General features: G+C 37.2%; 1 protein-coding gene across 3 annotated transcripts in view; it reads right to left on the reverse strand.

The window, feature by feature from the left end:
- MCTP1 (multiple C2 and transmembrane domain containing 1) overlaps positions 1-26,908 on the reverse strand; it is a 311,966-nt gene that overhangs the window by 60,628 nt on the left and 224,430 nt on the right. For all 3 annotated transcript variants that reach the window (XR_004646273.1, XM_034774661.1, XM_034774660.1), the window contains 2 exons: positions 17,219-17,338; positions 2,794-2,847 (listed from right to left, as the gene is read on the reverse strand). Coding sequence is in view for 2 of the 3 variants with exons in the window: in XM_034774661.1 (XP_034630552.1) it covers positions 2,794-2,847; positions 17,219-17,338 (174 nt within the window). In the remaining variant the exon portion in view is untranslated. The remainder of the gene's footprint in view (positions 1-2,793; positions 2,848-17,218; positions 17,339-26,908) is intronic.

Consider the following 26,908-nt stretch of genomic DNA (forward strand, 5'->3'; position numbering starts at 1 on the left):
CGGACCTCATCAAGTAGCCAATGAGTTGCCCTTTCATTGTGAGTAAGTGACTAATATCTATGCTGGCTCTAAAGAAAGGCACTTTTCATAATCGCACAACAATCTGCTAAATGAAAACATATGGATAGGCTTAGGCAAAGCCTGCCAGGGGTCTTTATTGAATGGAAAACAGGTGCTTTATTATTGTGCCATGTAATACCCCATTTACCCCCAAGTCCAAAGGTTACAGGACTAATAGCTGCCTTGTGGTAATCAGGGAAAGCAAAGACACTGGCCATGGTTAAACATCTGGGACATATTTTACATACTTGCAACATATGCTTCAGGTTCAATTAAAGTGAGGCTTTGGCACATTTATTAATCTTTTTACTTTTATCCTATAAGAGGACCCATTGACCTGACTTTACTATTATACCGTATGAGAAAACAGAAGTAATGACAGCTGGAGGTCAGTACCTGCCAGTACTGCAAAATGTGCATTTGTTTTCTCACCAAATTTCATTATGCACAAAACTTTAAGATTAGGAATCTATGAATTTTAAAAAGGAGTATAACACTGTGCTCCTTCAATTCAGACACACCAATATTAAAAATCTTCATCATCAGTAAACAGTACATGATACAACTTAAAGGAGGAAACTGGCAAAAAAAAGCTTTTTGTTATCTGATTTATAGTTTAGTGTCTGAAATAAAATGTCCATTCTAAGAATAACTGTGTACACTGTACAGTACAAGCATTTTTTTTAAATAAAAAATGTGTGTCATTTTCTTTTCATGATAGCATACTGAATTACAAGAGCTCAAATAAAACTTACATATTAATGAAACTAATGAAATTAAAGACTTTGAATTTATAGAAATCAACCTACATACCTTTCATATAAGAAACGCACTGCTCTTAGGCATTAAATAAAGACTACCACTGAATTCACACAGTAATTTAAGCACTCACCTTCAGTCAATGCTGGTAACTATATCTGTAAGTGTGTTAGAACCCTGGTGTCAGTTTCAGACAGCTAAACACTAGATTACAATTGATACAGCTCCAGAGATTTGATGTTATTTCTAACCTGGTATGTTCTGTTTGGCATCTACTTTAGTTAGCCTGTAAAGGGCTTTTTTAAAAAGGGTTATCGTTTGTTTAATAACTCAACCTCCCCCTCCCCCAACTAAATGGTAAATAGACTGACGAACTACAATTATTAAATTACTGTACTTTGCAAACCGATCAGAGTTACTAACATTTCCAGGAATATGTATACTGTACTACTGGGATGAAGCTCTTATAGTTGCTTTAATAATAAAGCAGCAACAAGCAGAGGAAAATGGCCATAAATGGATGGCAGATCAGTGTTTATCAGAAGAGAAATGATGATTCAGAGCTTGCATGTTGAGTTAAAATACAAGCTCTCTACACCTACATGATTGACCTTTGCAATAAATCATGTTTTATTGCCAGAAGTGTATGCTCATATCATTTAGTGCTAAAAACTAGCACATATGTGTTTTGTAAAAAGGAGAATGTTATTACAATGCTTGATTATTCCAAAATGATGTAGCTAACGATTTAAACGATGTACAGAAGAATTTCACATATCATCTTTCTGTCAATTCTAAAATGTTTGAACTAGCAATAGAATGAGGGAAATACTCTTTTTTTTTTTATCCGCTCTCAAATCTTGTGTTAGCTAACAGAAAAATAATCATTCAGGGGATTAACTAATCACAGTGAATTTTCTGACATTTCAAATACTTGCTGCCAGCATACGAATTCTTACAGTGGTATATAACTGTACATCTCTACTAGAAACAAAGGTCAAGGGCATAAATTAAGATACACTGTTTTTCTCCTCTCTTAAAAAAAAGAATTCATTGCTCTATTATAACAGAACTAGGGAGAACATTTGTGAAGGTCAAAATTGTCCGTATTTAATTCAAAGCTGTTTTAAAATAATCTGTATTTTTTCTCTTTCATGTCTCATTTTTTGGTATGCAAATCCCACAGACAACAACAAGGCTGTTTTCACTGCACTTGTCTCTCCATCACTCCATTGCTTCAGTGGTGCGAGGTCATTCTAATTTCCTCCCTCTGGTTTTTCCCTCTCCCCAGGGGACAACCAATCCAAGCAGTCCCATAGCTTGGCTCAATAAGATGTGGAAACGAGCTGTTATTTACTGTGGTTGCAATCCTCAACTCAACCAGCAGCCCAGGAATTGAACCACGTATTCTCAAAAGCTGAAAGATCCGCAACAGTCTCCTAGCTTGCTGGGCCACAATGCCAGCTCCAAATCAAGTAGACGTCTATGAGAATTGTGATTATTTAAATATCATACAGAGTGCAGAACATACTAGCCATTCTTCTACCAAGTAATTCACTGAAAATTACAGATGGCAATATCCCATTTTCAACCAGTGTGGAGTTACTATCTTTACACCATTTCCCCCCCTAAAGTACAGCCCTATTTATAAGACCCAAGACAGGACAAATGTTTGTCCTTCAGAAACAGTTGTCACTGCAGTTATCTTCACAAGAGCTATCAAGTTCCAGACAAGCTGAATTATTTTTGTTCCTGGCAGAAAAATATTTGACCCAGCTCTGGACAAAAAAAGAAGAGGATTTATAGTCCTCTATCCCTTCCTACAACGTACAGTAGCATTGTTAGGATGATAAACAGCTCTGTCCAATTTTCTGGACTAAAACACTTCAACTCCTTTTTTAACTGTCTGTAAAAACAGTGTCATGTCTAAATTCTCCCATCCCCAGGTACCCAAGTGCTAGGAAAGATAATTACCTTGTCATCTCTGTCATCCTCTTCTTCCTCGTCCTCTAGCATGTCCTCCACTACCTACAGACAGAAACAGTAGTAGTTGTCATAATTTAAAAAGGAAGAGTTTTGTTCTGTCAATAGTAAACCTTTTGTAGATGAAAACTTTATTAACATTTGAAATAAATGCACAGAAGGAAAATGTACGACTAGAAAATCATTTGATCTAGAGATTCAAATTTAAGAAGTGTTATAACTTTAATTGACCTACATTAGGGAATAAGACACTGAAAACCTCTACCTGTATAAAATGCTATCTTGACAATTTAAGTATTTAAAAGGTAATTCAAAATTCACTCTAGGATATTTTTAACTAAGGAATCCTTTTTACCAGCTCTAGTGGTGGCTATGAAATACAGTTCAAGTGCTTACTTTGGATTTACAGCTAACCTGAGAAACATACAACCTTTTGAACTTAATTTACATTGCTCATCAGGAGGGTTAAGAAGCGTTCAATCCCAAGAATAAATTCATGCTAACTTGCTTCTTTATGGCAATGGCCCACCGCAGTGACCCAGGGTGCATGCTGTATTATCATCAGCATAGCATTTCCTAATAGTGATTTTGAACTATTAGTATATCTAATATACTGCACATGCATCTCTCTCTCGTTATGTGTAACTGTACTACATGTGTGCCCGTATCTGTCCATTTAAATAGATGGTGGACAGGTAGATTGATATGTGAGCGAAAGAAAGGATTCCTACCAATTAAGGTTTTGTGTGTTCAAGGCACTGTACCTCACATTAATAATTAATCTTCATTGTATGGTTGTGAGATAAATAAATATTATACTCATTTTACACACCGAGAGAGAGAGTGTGATTTTCCCTAGGCACTTGGAGAGTTAATGGCAGAACCAGACTTAGACCTCAGAAATTCCTGCCTAATAACCCCATGATCAAACATCCAAACTATGGGCCAAATTCTCTGCTGGTGTAAATGGAAGTAGAGTTGTACCTCTTTATACCAAAAGATAATCTCTATATCTGTACATACACAAAAGTCAAGACAGAGCTGTAGATACAAAAGGTGAAAATTCTGGTCTATTTTACATTGAGTTATAAACTAAAATCATAGCATACATCATTACAGAGGAAGAAGTTAAACCATAATTCTATATTATAAAGTATAATGATAAAAGAGGATGTCACATTAGAAACTTAAGGAACATATTCTTTGCTCTGCAGGAGGACACAGATATTCCCATCAGCCCTAAAGAAAACTACATATGTTCGCTCACCAGAGTTTCAGTTGCTACAGTATATTGAAGCAAGATTCCAATTTTGACCTGCAGTGCTGCAGAGGTACAAAGCAGCCTCTAACACAGACTAAAAGCTAGCCCTTAATTTGCATGTTAAGTATATAAAGCATATTAAAAGCAGGAAGTGATGTAAACTGTTGTCCAAGAAAATGAAATTTACAAGAGGATACTATATTTTCAGTCAATAAATTACCACTAAAATAATAATGTAGAGACAAATAAATAAGTTCCTGCCCTAAGAATTTAATAATGTAAAGACCAGATGGTGACCATATCCTGCGTGGGTACAGACTGTGAAAAGAAGGCACAAGAAGCCTTCTACCCTTTCAGTTCCCCATGCAGCGGCAAGACAAAACTGCAATCTCACACATCTGCAAACACCTCTTGCAGTGAGTAGGCTGGCCATGAAAGGGAACTCACTCTGCACCTTCTCAGGGGGTGTAGCAGTGAGTGAGCTTCCCCTTTATATCAAGGATCTCTGATAGCGAGCATGCCTAAAAGAGGCATAGTGCCTATTGGAGATTCCAACTGCAACCAGACATAGCCACCCCACCCCCACTCAATGCCTTAAAGCACAAGAACGCTCTAAATTTGTCACATGTGCCATTTAAAATAATATGTTTAGACTATTTCTTTTTGAATCTTAGTCCAAAGAGCCAGCAATAATTGACTGGATAAACTATTTATGGCTTAGTGTGAATAGTGATCCTGAATTAGTGCAGGGGGATGTGTTAGACAACCTAAGAAGTTCTTTCTTTTCCAGTTGTCTACAATATAAATACTAATGTATCTGCAAGATGTCCTATCCAGAGACCTAAAAGTACATTAGTTTGAGTTCTGAGACATGCTATATTAAGTCCTTGACCAGTACCAAAACAAACACTGCTAATCCAAGGGATAAGCGATTGATCCAGTGACTGATATCTTATGAACCACCAGGGTAGAAATGAATATGGTATGACACTGGACGGCCGAGATCCACAGTCTCGCTGTGGTATGTAGTATTTACTTTTAGATACTGTAGATCACAAAAAAATGGACCATGGACGCATATCATTCTGGCCTGATCTGAGTGACCACTATCTTGTGAAGCTCTGGACCTAGAAACGGTGTTTTATGCCAGCCACTAGAAGCAGCAGGGAATCCAAGTTTTCAGATTATATAAAGTATTAAACTAACCCTAGTAGTTTGTGAGATATTACTAAAACAATATGTAAACTCATGCAGTGCTTTCTAGCCATAGATCTCAAATCACTTAACAAAGGAAGGTAATATCATTATCCTGATAGGGAAATTGAGGCATAAAGAGGTCAAACAACTTACCCTAGGTCATACTACAAGTAGGGTGTCGAAACACCAAGTGTGAAAAGTCGGGATGGGGGTGGGAGGTAATAAGAGCCTATATAAGAAAAAGACCCAAAAATCAGGACTGTCCCTATAAAATCGGGACATCTGGTCACCCTAACTACAAGTCCTTGGCAGAGCTGGGAACAGAATCCAGGTAGCTAGAGTATCAGGCCAGAAATGAAAGTTTGGGCACAGAGGGATTGCAGAAGCCCTATATTATATGTATGAAAATTTCATTTAAAATGTAAAGTTGCAATACAAGATGACAAAAGTAAGAAAATTAATTTGCATTGCTGGGGAAAAACCACCAAACACCTTACCCTGGGGGGAAGAAAAACAAAAACAAAAAAGCCGCTAAGGACAAAGTGTCAGCCTCAACTCTGAATTGTAGCTATTTACTGGTTCTTACTGTAACTTTAAACATTATTTAATCTATGGAGGGATTTTTGTGATTAATTCCCTCAAAAAAAAAAATCAAATCCATCCTCTGAAACAAATGCTTATTATCTAAGTTAATTGCTTAAATGTGTTTAAAAGCATTTATAGAACCCTTGTTACCCCTTACTACTTGTAAGACCAGAAAGGTTCCTTTGGAGATAAATGTGAGAATGGCCATTAAGGATGAGGTTTATCCCACCCTGAACAAAGCCCAAACAGAGCTGTAACACAGTCTTAGTGCAGGAACTGTACAGGTGTTGGGAGTGGTCAGTACTCAGTGCTGTAAAACAGTCCCTCCATGGCCTCTATTTCATTTGATGGGCCATTCCCCCAAAACCTCTCAGAAGTTTCAGCACAGAACTTGCAACCCAGTAAGGAATGGGGGTGGGAGGAAGGGGGGGGGGTGCACGCAACATGGCTTTCAGACACCTTTGTTCCTTCATGCTTCTGTACTGGGGTTGGACAGACCCCCACTGTAACAGACAAATTTTTCAGCGTTATCTAAGTTACAGCAGCCTCCGTAGAGTTGCTCTATGGGCTACAGTTTTGCATACTGTGGCCCTGCTCCTGGAACATCCCCTACATCAGGGCTTAAGAGAGGGTGTGCAAGAGGCAGTCTTTCTTCACTACCTGCACTAGGAGAATCCTCCTTTGGGCAGTTATGGGGATTTTAGGGCCCCTTTACACCACACTGTGGCTCTTTGACACAGCACAGAGGAGGTTGAGCTGGAGGTGAGAATTTCCTTTTTCCTTTTTCAGTCTTTGGTCTCATAAGTTTAGCTCCTGTGGCTCACAATGAGGGCACTGACCACAGTGGCCCCGAACAGGCAGGTGTGAAGAACAGTCCCTGAGGAATGATGTGTGACCATTTCAGTTGCATCCCTCTATCCTCCTACATCCCCACCATGGGGCTTGGTGTGGAGGTCTTGCCTGGGACCTCTACACCTTGATAAATTTCACCCCAAGGGCTCAGTTCTGAAAAATGGAGCTAAGCCACTCCAGTTACACCTACTTTTTTCCTTAGGGACGGCTACATGCAAAGTTCCACCAGCGTAACTAAAAATATGATATATATATTCAGTTTAATTAAACCAGGGCCCAAGATTGCATGGACTGTAAACTTCTACAAATCAGGGTTTACAATGGAAATGCTGACACCACCTTAGCTGGCTCATTGCAAATAATGACACTCTGTTTAGATCACAAACACTCTTATTCTAAATAATAAGGATAATAATATTTCACACCTGTACTGTGATTTTCATCCAAGGATCTTAAAGAGCATTACAGACATTAATAAACTAAGCCTCACAATACTGCTATGACCTATAGAGTATTATTATTATTATTATAACTGAGAAGTTTGACTTGCCCAAAGTCATACAAAAAGTCTGTGACAGCCAAAAATCGAACCGAGATCTTCACTTCCCAACTCCTGTTTAGCCAGAAGATGATTCCCTCCTCCCCCCATGTTATTCCATCCTATTTTCTCATTCCGTGTTAGTCACATCATCAATTAAACTAAGCTTTAGGAGTGTCAAATTGTCTGGAAATGAAAAATGATTTAACTCAGTTATTGTATCAAAATAAAACGTAATAAAAGTACTTCCATCTCTGGGCAGCATAAATTATTCTTTATGGCATATGAAGCATTGACCCATGTTTTCACTCATCATGAAACTTTGAAAGAAGAGTTAGAAAAAAAGATGCAGAGTGAAAGCACATCACTACAATGATACAGTGTACCAGAAGGAATTCAGATACTCAAGTTTCTTAAGACTGGTTGCTACCCAAAACTGAAACAATGAAAACAGAATCCTTATAACCATGATATAGAAAGAATCTGCAAGCTGAAGTCTTTTTTAAAAAATACACTTAAGAACAACCTATTTACACAGACATGTAAAGCAAGGATTTATAAGATCATTAAAGCAAATGCAAATTCAACAGATTCCAGCTTTTGAGTTTAATGCCATACCTAGGATCAAACCAAGAGTAAGAAAAATAATTTTTTTTTTACTCTAGCTGGCTGCTTTTCAAATAAACCTTATATGTACTACTTTGGTCTTCAGCAACACAGTACATTAATCCAGGCATCTATAACAATATCATGCTTTTTCAATGAGAAAAAATATTAAAGGGAAAAAATGATATTAAAGGGAAAACATATCAGTTAACAAAATATCAGTTATTTTATAAAAAGTTTTAAGAAAAAAATCTTAGATCAGCCCTAGAATACTCACTCTAAATTATGCTTTCCGATACCTTGCTTGAAATCAAGGTAGTATTAATCAAACAAAGGAAGGGCACTGGGGAAATCAGAAAGATCTAATGCAAGCAGTTAAAAGTGACATGACCTTCTGTAATGTCACTTGTCACAGCCTTATATGCCACACACTGGTAGAAGGTCTTGAAAGAACCTGATTCTTGGTACTGTTCCTTGAATATAAGACTAATACAGATGACATTTTAAAAAACACACGTAGATGGCCTCAAATATGGAATATCAGCTACTTTATGGCCAAACAGTAAGCAGATGATATTAAAATGTCGCAAAACAAAGCCCTTCCTGTACTAAATAGTTTTGAACAGTAAATATTTTACAGAAAAAACATGCAAAATAATTTTTATATAATGATAGGAGATCACTCTTGCCCCATTCCCACTTTCTACAATGTAACAGAATTCTGTCTGCAAATGCTGCATAATTCACACACTGTTGCTGGAGCACTTGTAACAGAAGCCACTTTATACAGTAAGTTATCTTAGTTACATTCAGAAATATATAGAAGAAGCTTCACTACCCTCTTCATGCTTTTCAAGAGAAGAAAATTGGACTAGCATGTACTCTTAGAATTTAGTGGGCAATTAATTACTTCTTTTAGTTACTTCTTTTCTAGAGTTTTAAAAACTCAAACTATTTATTAATAATTCATTAAAAGATGGGATTTGGGAGTAGTGGGACTGTTCAATGTAACATCTAATAGCAACATCAATAAAATAGTAGTACAGTCTAGTTATTTACAACCATCTTAGGTCAGAATAAGAGTGAAGAATAACTCAATTCCAAAGATCCTTAAAAATATCTACTGAAATTAAAAATTTTCACACAAAGGAAGTATATTAACCATGTATAATGTTAACAAAATTGTTTCTTACTTTAGAACACTCCTGCAGTTTCTAGAAGAAAAGTTACTAAATAATCACAGCAAATGCACAGTAATTAAGTACATTCTGCTACCACCAACTTTTCTATAGCTATTCCAATGGAAACAACTATGTGGTTAAAGGGGTATTTTTGATACATTTCCAAGTGAGTTGTACCACAATACTCTTACTCTAATACGCAATGTAAGAGAATTCAAAAGGAAGAACCATAGTCATCCAGATGTGTTTAATGACTGAAATCTTAATATAATTTAAAGGCAGAATCCTGTGAAGTGCTCAGCAATTCCTAAAAAGGAGTAGGTAGGTGCCCTGAACTGGTAGTTCAAGTGTTCAGCACTTCTGATTTGCTCAGCACCTCAATGGATTGGGCTTTAAAACAATAGTTTCAAATGAAAAACATGTAATATTCCAATTTATTTTGTTAAAATGTCCAAATGCCTGCAGACACTAATATTTTGATATAACCTATCACAAATCAGGAGCCTGCTCCTGCTCCCATTGAAATCAAAGAAAACAGGATTGGGCCCCAAATGAACATTTCCACCCTACTGCTGGTTAGCTGTATTCTTCAGCACAGTCTGGAGTTCATTTAGATAATTTTGTCTCCATGTAAACTAACTACAACATATGTTGGTATGTCAGTGGATTTACAACACTTCTGTGTAAATGTAATATAAAATTATCGAATGTGTATGGATTGAGGATTCCCAAAATCGTTCAGGCTATTTCAGGCATCTTGAAAGTAGCTGAGGTCAAACTGAAAACCTTCATAGTCAATAAGCTTGTTATTACTGTGTTTATGTGGTCATAGTTACAAAAGGACATCTGCTTTTCTCACAGAGTTGTTGAGGAGAAATTTTTCAAAAGACCTAGCTTAATTAAAATATCCATCTATTTTACATCATATTTATAAAGACAATAAAACTCACTAACAGATTTTAATTTAACAATGTAGTATATCTGAAATACAACTGAACTTATGGTAGCTCCTGAGTTTGATTCACACCATTAAAGATTTGACCTTGAAGTATTTCATCTACAGGAGTCATCAAGATAACTGAACTACAAGATGTAATAATAATTAGTGTGATAAGCTTGCCAGTAAGGCTGAATATATTGCAGTACAAAAGAGGAGACTAAAAAGAAAAGCATTAGTACTTTACTGCTAAAAGACTTCCTGATTTTTACAGATACAATTATTTCTTCTTACAGAATACATTTCTTTGGCTCATTCTGGGAAGTGCTCATGATGTAATTTAGTCTGATGCTTAATAGGAAATGTGTCTTTAATGTGGCTATCAGATGCCTTTTGATGCATGCCACTGATTACATACAGTCCGGTAATATCAACAAAAGAATTTTTATTTGCAGTATAAGAAGTTTCTCTGTAATATACTTTATTACACAAGAACATATAACTTTTTTGCTTGATGTCAGCTTGATATGCACCCAATATTTAGTTGCTAACGCAGTTAAGACTAAACAGTTTTCATATAAAATATGGCATCAGAAGAAGTTTTTCAATGCATTTCTTTAAATATTTGGATCTCAATGCTTTCAGGAATTCTAGCTGATATTTACACAAAGCATTGTGAACAGAATACTAGGTTTTTATCTGAAGTATATCTCCATCTAAAGGCTTCAGAATGTACTGTATATTTGTCTTGTAGACAAAATCTGATCTGTCTGGCTTTATGACATTTTTTAAACCAGTGAAGCAGAAAAAAATATTCTACATTTGTCTAAATATAAATTGTTAATTTACTACACAACGAACTTTTAAACAACAACATTTTAAAATATTTTGTCACCATGGAGTTTAAATAAAACATTGACAATAAAGTAGTTTATTATATTTCTTGTCAACAGAATTAAAATGTAATTGTTTGTCTTAAATTTAATCATTAACTTTTCAGCTAGCACTAGGGTTCTAGGAGGACAAAACACCACTCATCTACATATATACTTACACCACAACATGTACATTTGTTGAAATAACTGAGTTTGTGAGTGGTGTCAAAAGTTAGGATACTGAAAGTTGGGGCAGCATTTTTGCCCTGTCACATATTTCGAATTGTATATCCTTATTATACATATGTCACTGTAACATTAGCCCAGGTGATTATGACAACTCTTTTTAGGTAATTATATATTTGGAGAAACATACTAATTTTGGAAAACAACTTGAAAATTACTGAGATCTAGTCTGAATTAACATCCTTAAAAATAATATCCTTAACATGCTTAAAAATAACCTCATATAATGGGTGTTTTTACTCCAACACTAAATTGTTCTTAGTTTAAAGAATAATGATCAAGACATGTTGGAACTGCTACAGTATTATGTCAATCCAGTAGTTACATAAGTCTGGGCACAAATGAAAAAAAATCATTAAGAAATTCTGTACAAAAGAATGCCTATATATTTTCCATACAATAGTGTAAGACTTCAGGGGGGAAAAGTGTTGCAAATTTTCACTTTAAAAATTACTCTGTTTTGAGGAAAAAAGGGTAAAAATCTTTCTAAAATGAACATTTCTGGGATTTCTTTCCTTTCTGTAGGCAAAAACAACTGCAAGTAAGCTAGGCTTGGAGAAGTTTTTTAAAAAGTGCTCTTGGGCTGAGACCTTGTATGCCCTGTTAGTGAGTTTCTATGGCAGAGATACAATATAAAACCCTGAAGGCAGAGAATTATAATGGAAGCTTAGACTGCCTCCTTAACTACAGTGGCATGAATAGCCAACTTTAATAATGCATTCCTTTTCATTGTAGAAGAGAAATACTGCATAACCAACCTAATTTTTTCTTTATGTAGTGTACTGTGTGATTGCTAAATTAGTGCATAATGTATTTGTAATATTTATAGTACCAACATTTAGTTAAATAACGTTTATGTAAGATTTATGTTGATTTTTTCATTTCTCATTTAATGGCAGATTATGAAGACTCTGTTTCATAAAGATAATTCTCCATTTAAATTCATCAGGCCATTAAATATTAAAATTATGTTTCTGATGCAATCTAGAACAAATTTGTCCAGCTTCAGTGATTATTTGCATTCATAAAAATTAGGCTTGATTAATAAAATGTAAATGCTTGATTAAGCTGACATTTTCATGTTTCAGTTGTGATTTATTAAAATGAGCCCCTGTACCCTGGTCTGGTTGGGTAAGATCATTTACTTTTCTTCTTTACTATATATGTAGTATATAAGGAATAAACACGTAGCTCCATAAAAAGAGGAATGGTTCTCAGCAGAATGGTTCTCATGCTGCCTGTGGTCTCTATGTTCTGAAGGAGCCCAAAGTGAGTATACAGGTTGGAATCCATCTATAAAGGCTTTTTTTAGCCAATCACTGTGCTGTTGAGAGTATAAGCTGAGAACAGGTTATATTTTTGTAGAAGTCAGCAACCAAGGAGACAAGTTATAGAAGACTAATTTTGTGAAATAACCTTTGTGCACTTTCCTGCACTGATGAAAGAGTTTTGAACGTCATGTGTCTTAAGCAGAACCAATGTCAGGATAAGAGTTGCAGCCCATGTTACTGTATACAGGAGAACTAGAGCATTGCATTGTGAGATAGCAAGCTATTGTTTGGTGAATACGCTGCACAACTGTTGCTGTGCAATCTTAAACAGTATTGTACAGTGAAAGCAACTCTGTTTTTCCCTTACCTTTATGGGATTACAAAACAAAAGCTAGTTTATATATACGTATTTATATGTGAACCTGAAGATTTTTATTCTCTGGCTACCACTACCATTTATGCTTTTTTAAATAAAAGGCAGCTTTTCCAAATGAACTAATGAACTCATGTGCTAATCCCAGATCTATCAGCAACTCTCTATGATACCTGGGGCAAACAACATAACCCCAGTGTTTCTCCATCTATTAATGGAGACAATACTATTTATCATCTTCATAGGTTTGTTGTGAGAATTAAATTAGGTAATGATTGTAAAGCACAATAAAGAAGAAAAGCACTAGATATGTTGCCTGTTTGCCAAGGCAGTAAAAATATCAGTTCTTTGCTTCCCTCTCTCTTTGTTCTCCTTCAATAGGCCAAGTGGTCTGTCATTGTGTCATGCTCTGCTACTCTGTACATAGTATATGGAGGCCCAAAACAGATTAGAAGTGAAAAAGGACATCTTTTATTGGAGTAAAGTTTCACATAGAAAATTAATCAGGCTGCATCTTGGAAAAAACTTCCTTGCACCCACCCACAACCCCCTGTAGCATGCTCACTATAGCCTTAGGGCTTCTAACTGTAAATAGCTATTCTCACATTGGCCACCTGGTGGCAATAAGCATAACAAAAATACTTACATTACATTTGACATGAACCACCTGAGCTGGTCCCATGTAGAGGCAACACTTCCTACCAGTGACTGACTGACAGGAAGTGTTACATCCAAAAATACAGATTCAGTGAAGCTGACTAGGAGGGGTGGACAGCAAGGTAGAAAGCGTACCAGAAATAGATACCACTTTGTTTCATACTGTCCCAGGATTCAACATCATTCATCCTTTAATGTTGCCACCTGGGCTCCTTTTCATTCTGCTTCCATTCCAAAATCTTTTGCAACTTAAAAATAACCTGACAAAAGTATTTCTTCTCTTTTGTCCAGTCTCTTTCTGGTTTTCTAACAGTGAGCCTTCATCTTGTGTGTGCGTTCATTTTCATAAAGATGTTCTAGGAGGAGAATTGCTAAGTTGAATAGAAATTATTTTAGTGGGGGAGATATTCAAGGGCATGCTTATTGACAGGAGAAAATGTGAGCTTGTGTGTAGTGTTTCTTTAAATAAAGCAAGAAAACAAGGAAGAGGCAGCTAGGAAGGGTTTCAGACAGAACCTTTGCAGTGAAAGAGAGAAAGAAAAGCACTAATACTATTTTACTTATTCTACTAAAGTTCCTCATTCAGTGTTAAAAGAAAGAGATTCTTTCTGTGATACTTTACAATTGTCACGGCATGATGTAAAAAGTTTACTTAGTTTGGACCACATGTATTGCTGTGAGACCCTAATACCACTAGTACTTAGACCACAGCCTTAGCAAAAGGAAACAGTCACATTTTGATGAGACCTAAAGCTAATGAACAGAACTCTACACCTTTCATTTTTATTAATTCAAGTGAATCAGCTGGACAAAATCCTCCTTAAAGCAGATGATCTGGACAAATGGTGAAGCTCATGTGATTCATCTGCATCTATAACTTATTTAATATTCATTCTTCTTTATGCAGATCAAAATGGTGCAAAAATGTGTGTAGTGTTAAAGACTGCTTAACAATAGTTAAACAGGATTGTTTAAAAAGTGGAAAGATTGTTTAGAAAAATGGGAGAACGGAATGTTTCTTTAAATCTGTGAAAGCTCTACAGTGATAAGGCTAACCTTAGCTGTGGGCCACAAAGGTGGCTACCTAACGTGCTGAATTTGTGGTGGTGCAGTTGTGTGTATTCTTTTGGGAAAAAGTTCCTTGCTCCTTGGAGGCACTGCAGCAGCCACTACCCTGAGTAAACGCAGGAGTATGGCTGTCCTACTGGAGGGGTCCAAGAAATGTTGCTACTGCTGTGAGTCCTTGACTCTGAGTGGGGGCAGTTCTTCCTCCCCCAGTCTTTCTCCCTTCCTGATGCATTTTTGCTTTGGTCTTACTTGCTGTATGTTGGTGGCAGCTTCTGGGGTTAGAAGAAAATGTCAGAGTGATCATTGACATTGGGCAGGACAGTGGTAAGTGCCACCATGGAGGACAAACCTAGCCAAAGCTGGCACAGGTGTTGGTGACACAGCCAGTGGAGGCCAATGGGGCAACCAGGAGGATGTCTGTCTGCTACGGTGACCCTAGGGCAGCATGAGCTGCTGGTAGGGCATAAACATGGGGTAGTCACTGCAGAGCACCTGGACAGGGGATGAGAGTCCTGATCAGAGAATCTATGAAGCAAGTGGGCCTTTGGCCACTGAGTAACCAGTGACAGGCCCCCAGAGTGATAGTGCCCTTCAGACAGGAGCCCATATAATGGGGAAGCAGTTCCATTTTTCCAGCAGGCTACTTCGCCTGCTGCCAACTTTACTTTGGGATCCTTTGTTGTCTTCTCTGCACACCTAGTCCCACCAAGATTACTTCTCTGCTCTGGGCTCCTGCACCTGCAGAAGTGCCCAGTACTCCTGAAGTAAAATTGTCAATCTGCTACCATGCAAGACTCAAGGAAAAAGCTGAAGCCCTGTCTCCCCTATCTTTCATCACAGGAAAGGAGGAGGGATGCAAGGAGTGTCATCATCTGGAGAACAAGAACAAAGGAGTACAACAAGGGCACTTTTGTGGGGGTTAGTGGGAAAATAATTATTAAAGAAAACCTATGCAAGTCAGATGGAGTTGAGGGTAGGTGATAATGAATTAAAATTGGGGTGCATATATTTAATTTTGCCAAGGACACCAAAACATCTAGCTCCAGCCCTGTCCGCTGAAGCATTGAGAGAAAAGTTCCTTCTTCAGTGTTGGAACATAGCAACTCGGTGATAATTCACCACTGCCATGTGATAGGAAAGTAATCAAACAAGGTGTTAGAAGAAGCAGAAGGTAGAGTTGGAGACAATGACAAGACAGGCAGTACTCTCAAGTGAACTAGCAACCATAAAGATGATGTGTATAGTGCATGAAATGGAAGCGAGTCAGCATCCATTTATGATTGGACATATTAGCCTGCCTACCCCCTTGGCATTTTAGTTCACAGCAGATTTGCAATGTTTGTATATACTAATCTGTGGGTCTTTTGAGCAGAAACTGACCAGTATCATATGCCAAAGAATGATGTAGGAACTAGAATTTAACCTCCCAAACTCATTGTGTTTACAATTTATCAAAAGCCAGACTAAGTGGCAGGTTAACCTAGCTCACACACAAATTATCTGGGTGTGACTTGTGTTGTAACAAAATTCTTCAGATCATCTGACAAGAGAAGAAAGGATTATGTCACAACAGAATAAGCACCAATGTGCTACAAAAGGGTTGGCACCTATGAGGGCAGAGAAAATGATTCCTGTGCTGTAAAAATATTCTAAGAAGGATGACTTAAGGTTGGTTCATCTCTCATATCCAGATATCCACTCAGCAAATTATTTCATTGATCTGCAGCAGAGTACAGTCTCTTATGCTTTAGTTGGTTAGACAATTGAGATTGGCATGTAGTAGGGGTATTAAAAATCACAAAGAACTCCCCAGTTGTTCTCCTTTCAAGATTACCAATGTGTCTGATTATTTTTCATTCATATTAGACAAGTTTAAAGAATAGTTCTTTATTAATGAGTATAAATTCATGTGCTGGGAGTTGAGCATTTAAAAACACTAATTAATAATAAATATACTTTGCTCTTATAATTTACAGAACCTTTAGCTTGACAATCTCAAAGCAATTTACAAAGGTGGGGGATATGCTTAGTTTACAGATAAGTACTAAGTGACTTGACTGAGGGCACACAACAAGTCACTGCGAGAGCCAGAAATAGAACCCAGATCTTCCGATTCTCTATCCAAGAGAGCACATTGCTTCACTAATCAGTTGTTTTTTTCACTGTGTAGTAATTTAGAAGGCAGAAATATTCTTGATGATACTTTGTAAAATTTCCACATGATACGTGTTAGTGAGCTCAGCTAAGACCTTCACGTAAAGATTTGTGACCTATCTTGAAAGCCATCTGACAAGTCTGCAGTTTTTAGTGGAAGAGAGGAATTTTGGCAGAATCAGCACTTTTTAATTTCAGTAACTAAAAAAAAATGTCAGACTATAGTTTTCATAAGCTTTCAACGGGGCTACACACACACACACACACACACACACACACACACACACACACACAGTTTTCAAAAGATTTATTTGCCCTTCCCTAACCAGTAAAATAACCAAACATACACACCAGCTTTGAGGACGGAGCATGCTCTAAGGCATTTTTAAAATTAGTTTCAACAAAAGTAGAAACATTTATTGAACAGCTGGAAAAAAAGTTCCATCATAGCTAGGAAGAACTGTCCATCAAGCATCATGAACTGAAATGTTTTTGAAAGGACATTGTATTTAAGTAGAGAAATTCAGTTTCTGAAACAAACTCAGTTTTAAAATCTTGTCTTAGTATAAGTTAAAAAACAAGTACAAGTATGTGCTTAAAAAAGTAAATACTTACTGTATCATGTTGCGTGTTATCTTTCCCCGATAGGATCAAGAAATAGTTCCATGCCAACAGTAACAACAAAGCAAGCGGAATCATGTAGAGCTCAAAGTTCCAAACCACAAAAAGAAAAAGCTAAAAGATAGAGGAGAGATAAATGATTAAACTCTGAATTTATTCAAAGTAAGGAGCAGTACATTAAACAAATCTAAACAAAACAACACTCTCTCTCTCTTGAACAGAGACCAGGAATGATTGGTTAATGTGGCTGAATGCGCAACTGAAACCACAAGTTTGAAAGCTACTACACCTCTGAAAATCAGTGGTGACATGACAAATTTGATATAAAGCATTAAACTAAATATATACAAAAGAAAATATAAAACATTCCAAAAATGTGAAAACATTTGAATAAACAGCAATAACATTTAAAGGATCAGAAATACTTTAATACAGATTTTGTTTAACTTAAAAAAAAAAAATTCCCAGGGTTTATTAAGAGAGAATCTTCTTGGGGCACAGCTTTCAGCTAAAAATACTAAAGAAAAGGTGAACAAGATGACACTTGTACACATACACCTCTACCCCGATTTAACGCGACCTGATATAACACAAATTCATATATAACACCGGGGGGGGGAGTGGGGGGGGGCTGCGCACTCCGGCGGATCAAAGCAAGTTCGATATAACGCAGTTTCACCTATAACGCAGTAAGATTTTTTGGCTCCTGAGGACAGTGTTATATCGGGGTAGAGGTGTATTTGTTGAGATTTTTCTCTTCTTGTAATAGACTTCCAGCTCTCACAACTAACATTTTTAAAACTCTAGAATTAAGCGATCTAAAATTACTTGCTTGATTTTCCTCTCACATGACAAAAATGGTAGCTGAAAATACTATGGTAAACGATACTATTGCTGAACCTGCTCCCAGTCTTCAGCATCATGTATTGGTAACACTACATGCTTTTCTTCCAAATACTATATTCAAGCCTTGTACTTCCTTACATTTCTTCTGCTTTCTAAAATTAATTAAGTGCAGTGTCCCAGAACTATGGCAAACCCAAACCAAAACATAGCTACTAGAGCAGAGGTTCTCAAATGTCATTGTGCCGTGACTCCCTTCTGACAACAACAATTACTACATGACCCCAGGAGGGGAGACCAAAGCCTGAGGCTACCTGAGCCCCACCCCGTGCAGGTGGGCCAAAGTCAAAGCCCAAGGGCTTCTACCTCAGGCGGGGGGCCTGTAACCTGAGCCCTGCCACCCAGGGCTGAAGCCCTCTGGCTTTGATTTGGTCCCAGGCGGTGCGGCTCAGACTTCAGCCCTGGGCCCCAGCAAGTCTAATACCAGCCCTGGTGACCTCATTAAAATTGAGTCATGAACCACTTTGGGATCCTGACCCACAGTTTGAGAACCGCTGTACTAACTCAAACTAAAAAATGGTTCATTTTTCTCATTCCTATACTTTAGGTACATTTTGGTTTGATCAAGAACTGAAAAGGGATTTTAATAATCCCTTAAAATTGAGGATTATGTTTAATAGAGCCAAAACAGAACATCGGATTATAAAAGACTAGTGTGAACACCAGTGTAAAAACCTACATTTTTAAGAAATCCATAGTACCAGATTAACTTGCCTTCTTCCGTCCTATGGCCACCAAATGGCCTGTATATGAATGTCTTGGGAGACTGCAGGACAAGCTTGATAGCTATTGAAATTTTTGCAACAGAAAGGTGTTATGTGGTATCATACAATTAAAGGGGTATTGGCACTTTTGATACTCATTACTCCATTTTGGAAATCTGTATGTTGTTCGGGTTATTTAGTTTAAAAGGAAACCTATTAGAAGTAGTGTTGAGTAAGAAACAAGTTTTAAGAGAATTCCAGAGATCTGTAAGAATTACTTATGAGAGAATTCTTCTAAGGATTTACTAACATACATTTTGAGAGGAACATTTACAGGAGTGTGATTTAGCAAGATCAACTCAAGTCAGCTTAAAACAGGAATCTCCAGCTCAGAAAAGAAACTCACCTCTATTCGCTCAGAAAAAGGCTTAAGTGAATAGGTAAGAACATAAGAGTGGCCATACTGGGTCAGCCCAAAGGTCCATCTAGCCAAGTATTCTGTCTTCCAACAGTGGCCAATGCCAGGTGCCCCAGAGGGAATTAACAGAACAGGTAATCATCAAGTGATCCATCCCATCGCCTGTTCCCATCTTCTGGCAAACAAAGGCTAGGGACACCATCCCTGCCCAACCTGGATAATAACCATTGATGGACCTATTCTCCCTGAACTTATCTAGTTCTTTTTTGAACCCTGTTAAAGTCTTGGCCTTCACAACATCCTCTGGCAAGGAGTTCCACAGGTTGACGGTGCGCTGTGTGAAAAAATACTTTCTTTTGTTTGTTTTAAGCCTGCTGCTTATTAATTTCATTTGGTAACCCCTAGTTCTTGTGTTATGAGTAGTAAATAACACTTCCTTATTTACTTTCTTCACACCAGTTATGATTTTATAGACCTCTATCATACCTCCCCCCTTAGTCCTCTCTTTTCCAAGTTGAAAAGTCCCAATCTTATTAATCTCTTCTCATATGGAAGCCATTCCATACCTCTAATCATTTTTGTAGACTTCGATAGGAGCTCTGGAAGTAAACTCTGACAGACAGGGGAAAACAAATTCCAGAGACTGCCTGTTGTGAACTGCCCCTGCCTGCAGATGTCCCTAGCCTTAATTTTAAATCTGGTGACCGGTAGACGGAGAGAAGTAATTTCTAAAGAAAGACCTAACTGCATATGGCTTTGTAGAATAAAAACAACACCCTGAAGCAAATTGGTGACCAGTTCCGTCTATGGAATACAGATGTAATGTGCTCCTGGTCTTCAAGGGTAATCCCCAAGCAGAGTTCACTATAATAATGCACTCTAGTAAGAAGACAGACATAGTTAACTATGGCAAAGCCCACATCTGGAGGGAAAGGGTGTAAGCTCCTAATTTGATGCAAATGAAAGCAAGCATTATTGGTTACTGCTGCAAGCTCTGAATCCATGCATGAAAACAAAGGACTCTTAGGCTAGAAACCTTTAACAATACGCAGACATTTTCAATTAATACAAAGAGTAGATATACATTGCCATCTCGTTTGGATGATTTTCCTGACCCACCAGCACTATTTCCATCTTGTCTGGGATGAGCTTCAACCAATTTTCTCATTAAAACACCTGTCTCAGTCAGACACTAGTAAAGCAAGAACACCACATTTGCTATGAAAATGAAATGAATGGCTATGGGAAATCAGCACAGTGATAGGATTGCAGCTCAATCCGCTTCACTATCCCCCCCCCCCAGCCATTAGAAAAATGCACAATAAATAAGACACGCAACAAACTAAAAACTCCCAATATTAGAAAGAGACTAACATACATGAATATCTGGGGCAAAATGATGAAAAAAATTAGGGGTATTTTTCAGTTCCCACAGACAAAGCATCTTACAACTATTTAAAAAAGAAAAAGCTGTGTATGTGAATCTATTCCTTTCATTTCATTTCACCCATGAAAGGGAAGGGAAACTACATATTCCTCCATTAAACAAGTACAGATAATACAAGAATGAAACAGGTGGAAAAGAAAAGGAAGAAGGATGAAAGGTTCCTGGGCCCTACCCATACCTGTAAAACATCCAATTGAACATGGACTATATCTGCTATGATCTCTTCTAAAGAAATAATGGGTCCTCTCAAGCTTAAAAGAAAAAAAAAAAGGATCTTCATTACTACTGAAACAAGCCAACTATTTTAAGGGAGGAGTGGGTGTCCCAAAGGTTACAGTTTAATATAGCTGCCATTTGCATAGGATACTACACAGGAGGATTTTTTCCTTCCTTTCCCCCTGCTGACAAGGATTTCAAGAGCATAGGCATGAACCGGTCATTTACAACATCACACCAGTTGATACCCTTAATGAGATATATATGCATAAGATGATTATTCAGTGAGACACGTGATACTACCCTAGTGTACCACACTTCAAAAAATAATTTAAGTTGGAATATTGAATATCCTATTCTTTTGCAAACTATAGTATTTTAAAAAGAAATCTCATCCAAAATGATTAACACTTCCTACTGTTCAGGAAAAAAAAAAAGCCTGCCCTTTCAGGCTAGCAGCTGTGGATCATTAGCTTTCCAGTGATGAGGTGTGTTTGATGAGTATTTTTCTTTCTAATTAAGAGACGAGATTCTCTATTTGACTCTCTTCAGACAGAAGTGAAGAGAAAGCAATCTGCCTATGTGGAAAGGCCATATCCTACAGAACAATTATTTCAGATGTCTTTATCTACTCCCTTCTAATTTCATTTCTTTTTTTTAACTGAACCCACATTGGCACCCAAGCCTTCACAGCATTTACCTATTTGTCACCTAAGCCTGCCCCTATTATATTACCCCCATTTTTTACTATAATTAAACATGTATCAGACATTTTACCACTAGGAAAGGAAACTGTGAGAAATAGTCAAGTAAGTCCTAGATGGCCCATATATCTTCAGCTACAGCTAAAGGTGCAGGGAGGGAAGGTACAAGTGTGGTTGTAAACTACCTTTGTACTCCCCAAGCCTGGGTTGGCTGTGCTAGGCTAGTCCTTCAGGATAAATTACATTAGAAAACTGAGATTAAGGCATGATCATGCCATCTTCATTAATATCTGTAATTTTTACACCAATGAAAAATTTCATTGATTTAAGTGGCATTTCTCTCATAAGTAAGGGTCGCATTATTGGGTCCTTAAGGACTTACCCCAAACTTCATATAGAGTCTTTGCCACAGCCAGGAACAGAGCCTATGTTTGTGACTCTGAGTCCTGTGCTTTAATTGTAACATCACCCTTCCCTCTTTAAGCTTAAAATTCTTGTGGGTATTATTCTTTTCTCATGTTTTTGGACTCTTGGATGTTTTCTCAAAAAATGGAAAGAAAACCTACATAATGTATTGTTTGGTTCTCCTATCTACGTGCTGTAGGTTTCGAGGCTTCAGTGAAATAGTGTATGTTCTCTGCACTATAAAACACTGAAAGAATTGTTTCAGTTGAACTTGGCCTGTAGTCTGTTGCCTGATCCATTAAAAAACAAAAACAAAAACAAAAAAACCCAAAAACACACACACAAAGGAATGTAAGTACTGCCTTCGGTGGTCAATTCCCATCTCACCCTCAGTGATATTTTTATTTTTAAAAAAGCATTTTTTTCCACTTCATTGGATCCCATGCATCCTGCAAGTGTAAATGTAAACATTATAGTTGAGTCAGAGCATGCACATTCAGAAGGGCGTGGAGAAAATGAGCTTCGTAAGCAAATATTAAAATACTCCTACATTTTTCAGGCTGATTATCTGAACACAAGGATTATGTGAAATTCAAAAGGTCTGAACCTTAGCCTAGCTATCTACATCTACAGTATGCAAAAGTAGCCTGGAAAAAGAGTGAAAGCCTGATGTGATAGTTAAAGAAAAGTATCAGGAGCCATCCCACTCTCAAATTTGCAATGTGACTTGGATAAGTCACTTAACCTCTTACCCCAGCTTCCCCCATTTAAAAATGCCTCTTTGGAGCCCTGAAAGTGTTCTAAATCCTTTGAGGAACTATAAATACAGTAAGCATTAACACTTACAGGAACAAACTATTGTGAGATTTCCTATATTTTCCCCCTTTCAGTACTGTGGAAATGTACTCCATTTCACTGCGATCTGGATTTTTTCCCCTTTCATCCTGCCTAGAACCAGGAAATGCAGAGGCTTCCAAGATGAAAAATAATTTCATAAATGTTAAGTAACCCTTTATTTTAACCTAAAGAAGCATTAAGTTGAGGTTTAGTTCAAGCTTTAAGTGAAGTTTCAGGTCAATTTTTATTTTAATCCAAGCCCTGATGATCCCTTAGCCAACATAATTTTTAATATGCCAATCTAGTTAGAATACTTTGGTGCAGTATAAAAAAAACAGTTGATATCAAAGTTAACATTTCTTAACAGACGGGACAGTTCTGGTCTTGGTTTTTGCATGCTGAGAGCTTGTATTATAAGTCAATAGTTATATTACATTTAAATTCTTTCATGTAAGCATGGTTTGACTCCAGCTATTAAAGAAGCAAGTATGAGAATTAGATACGACTCATTTGATGTGTTTCAACCCACCCAATCTTCTGTTGAAACATCTCTATAGCTAAATGGACTTATTTCACCCGAACAACCTCAAAGACGATGCTATCATCCAATCATAACATAATGTAGGTTACCTGTGTCTTGACAAGTTTGTCAGCACCAATAAAACCTGCCAGCTAGATGCTTGAAAGATTTTTATTTAAATTTAGATTTTTCCCCCACTTACAACTTGTACTGACATTTCACATCATTTTATAGAAGTCAAAGAAGAAAGTGCTATGACTTTGCTTTGAGGATACTGACAATTCCAAAAAAGTGAGCCCCAGAGTCTGTGAATACAAGCATCACATTAACAGCACGTGAATTACAGATGTAAAATTCATACCACTTATGACTTTCATATAGCAAAAGTTAGATGGAAATAAAAACGACATATTTACAAAGGAATCTGTAAATATTCACAAAATGTTGACTCTCTCGGGTCACTAAAAACAACAAGGAGTCCTTGTGGCACCTTAGAGACTAACAAATTTATTGGGGCATAAGCTTTCGTGGGCTAGAACCCACTTCATCAGATGCATGGAGTGAAAAATACAGGAGCAGGTATAAATACATGAAAGGATGGAGGTGTGAGTAACAGTAGGGAGAAATTAGTGTTGGGGAAATTAAGTTTAGGTTTTGCAATGACCCAACCACCCCCAGTCCTTATTCAGGCCTTATCTGATGGTATCCAGTTTGCAAATTAATTCCAGTTTTGCAACTTCACATTGCAGGTTCTCCTACTGGTTTTTGAATGTTATGATTCCTGATGTCAGAAACATTCAAAAACCAGTAGCTTCAATCTCTCTGGTCACTCAACAACAGACCTAAAAGTGGCAATTCTTCAACAAAAAAACTTCAAAAACAGACTCCAACGTGAAGTTGCAGAACTTAATTTCTCCTTACTGTCATTCACACCTTCTTGTCAACTGTCTGTAATGGGCCACTCTCTTACCACTTCAAAAGTTATTTTTCCTCCCTTGGTATCCTGCTGTTAATTGATTTATCGCGTTAGACTGACCTCACACTTGGAAAAGCAACCCCCTTTCATGTATTTATACCTGCTCCTATATTTTCCACTCCATACATCTGATGAAGTGGATTCTAGCCCACAAAAGCTTATGCCCAAATAAATTTGTTAGTCTCTAAGGTGCCACACTCCTAGTTGTTTTTGCTGATACAGACTAACACGGCTACCACTCTGAATCTTGGGTCATTCTCTCTTTCACTTTAGATTTTCTACCTGGCTACTATCACTAACATAGCTCAGAAATTCTTAAGCCTGGTTCACTGAAAAGATCAGCGTGTGCAGGTCTACTGCCGTTCTGGATTGAAGTTCAATACATATTTGTTCTCTCAGATTTACAAAACACACAATTAAGAGAAATTGGTATTACTCTGCCTGTGACAAATACACTGGTATCAAGTAACGACTTCCCTACAAAGATACATTAGTGACTAGATCAAAGAAACTCCTCAGAATAAGGCTATTAGGTTCATCAAAGCTTGTCCCTTTTTAGTACTCCATTTCCGCAACAGAGTCTCACATTTTTTCTTGAATGACCCATATCTTTGTCTCTGCAACATTACCTAGCAAATCATTCTATACATTAATTATTTTTAAGTGAAAAGTGCTTTTAATGCCTCTCCTCAATTTGTTTTTGTTTTACTTTTCCATGTGCATCTTAAGTAGAGTTACTGTTTTCAGTGCAGCACTGATGCAGGGGAAATCACTGTCTAAAAGATTCAAGGCATTATATAAATCAGTTATATCCCTGTTAAGTGTCTTATTTTTCTCTAGGCTATACAAAATGCAGCTTTTTAAGCCTTCCCTCATTACTCATGCCTTCTAGGTTTGAGATCAATCTAATTCTTCTTGCCTCTTAAACTTCCTCCATGACTGTTTAACACAATTACAGAACTGAACATGCTATTTCATTTCAAAGTGCCTTGATACAAAAGGTATCATTTCTGTACAATACACTTTACATTTTAGACACATTTTCTAAACACTTAAATCTATTTTACAACATTGTCTCCATATTTTTACATAGGAATTTACTGCTTTACAATTTCAGCAGGTTCTTCTGTAGTTTTCTCACTGATAGGAGGAGGTATTGAATGTGGAAATGACTAAATATGTTTGACTTTACTACACCTGCAAAATTAAAGTTTTTTTCCCCATAATAACCCAGGTGAAAATCCTTTTGAATTATTTACCTATCTCTGTGTGCTCACTGCAATAATCAAATATACATGATCAGCAAATATAACCAATTTAGAACTTAGCTACACACAAAAGTTGCAACACTTTGTGCTGCTTTAACTATACTGATATAGCTAAACTCCCCTCCAACCCAGCAAGGAAAGGGAATAATCAGTATAAGGTACCTTTATACAAGTATAACTGTGCCCACACTAGGGGTTGTACCTGTTAATTATTATACAATCACACGCCTAACCAACACAATTATGCTGGTACATCATCTGTAGGTAGTCCAGGCCTGGGTTTGTCTCATCTTACTGTTGTAACTCCTTAGGCCTGGTCTACCCTTAATATACCTATGTTGGGAAAAGCCCTAGTATAGATACAGTTATACCAGTCTGACTGTTCTTATACCATTTAACTGCATCCACTCCAGAGGATTTTGCTGGGTTAACTATACTGGTATAGCCAGCAAAACCCTTCTAGTGTAAACAAGGTTTGACATAATAATGTTGGGTGAAATTCACCCTTTTCTCACAAGGCTTTTGTAATTGTGTGGAAACTCTATGGGGACTGACTTAAAACTTCGGGCAAGCTGTAGAAATGCAATATTACCCTTTTGTGACCATTATTCCAGCAATATAGATTGGAGGGATCTTGGTGAGTTCCTTCTTCAGGCTGTTAAAGAAAAGATTTTTTTCAACTCAACCACAGTCCCAACTAGAAGAGGATCTGTAGCTTCTCACCCATGCTAGCTACTCCATTCCTTCTGCCTGGCCAGTTTCCATCTGCCTCTTCATTGTCACTGGCTTTTCCACCAAGCCCCAAATTGTATCCTATCATAGAATTCCTCCCCATCCCCACACATTTACCCAGTGGGCCTTTATCCCAAAACCCATCATTAAGGACACAGCAAAACTACATGGCATTTCAAAACAGGAAATGAAGAAACTGTACAATTATGGAAACTTCCACTTTGACTCTTGAGGGATACAGGAAGAGAAGTTGAGCAGTATCTGAAATAGCCAGTAACTATCCAAATATGGAAAAATAAATGAAATACCTGCCGAGATATTTCCTTTTTCCCTGAAAAAAAAATTGAATTTTCTACTTCTAAAAGTTACCATCTGCATAAATTTAAATTTATTAAACACCTTTATTATTACTAGAAAAGGCACATGTTCTAACGTAAAGAATTTCCATTCAAATGTACAGAGCATCAGGATATGCAAGGTAAGTCTAGCTGCTGTACAAGCAAATTTTCTGGTTGCATTTGGTAAACAGGTAAATGTATACTTTGCTGGATGTA

Source organism: Trachemys scripta, chromosome 6, assembly GCF_013100865.1.
Source record: "Trachemys scripta elegans isolate TJP31775 chromosome 6, CAS_Tse_1.0, whole genome shotgun sequence".
NCBI classification, from domain to species: Eukaryota; Metazoa; Chordata; order Testudines; family Emydidae; genus Trachemys; species Trachemys scripta.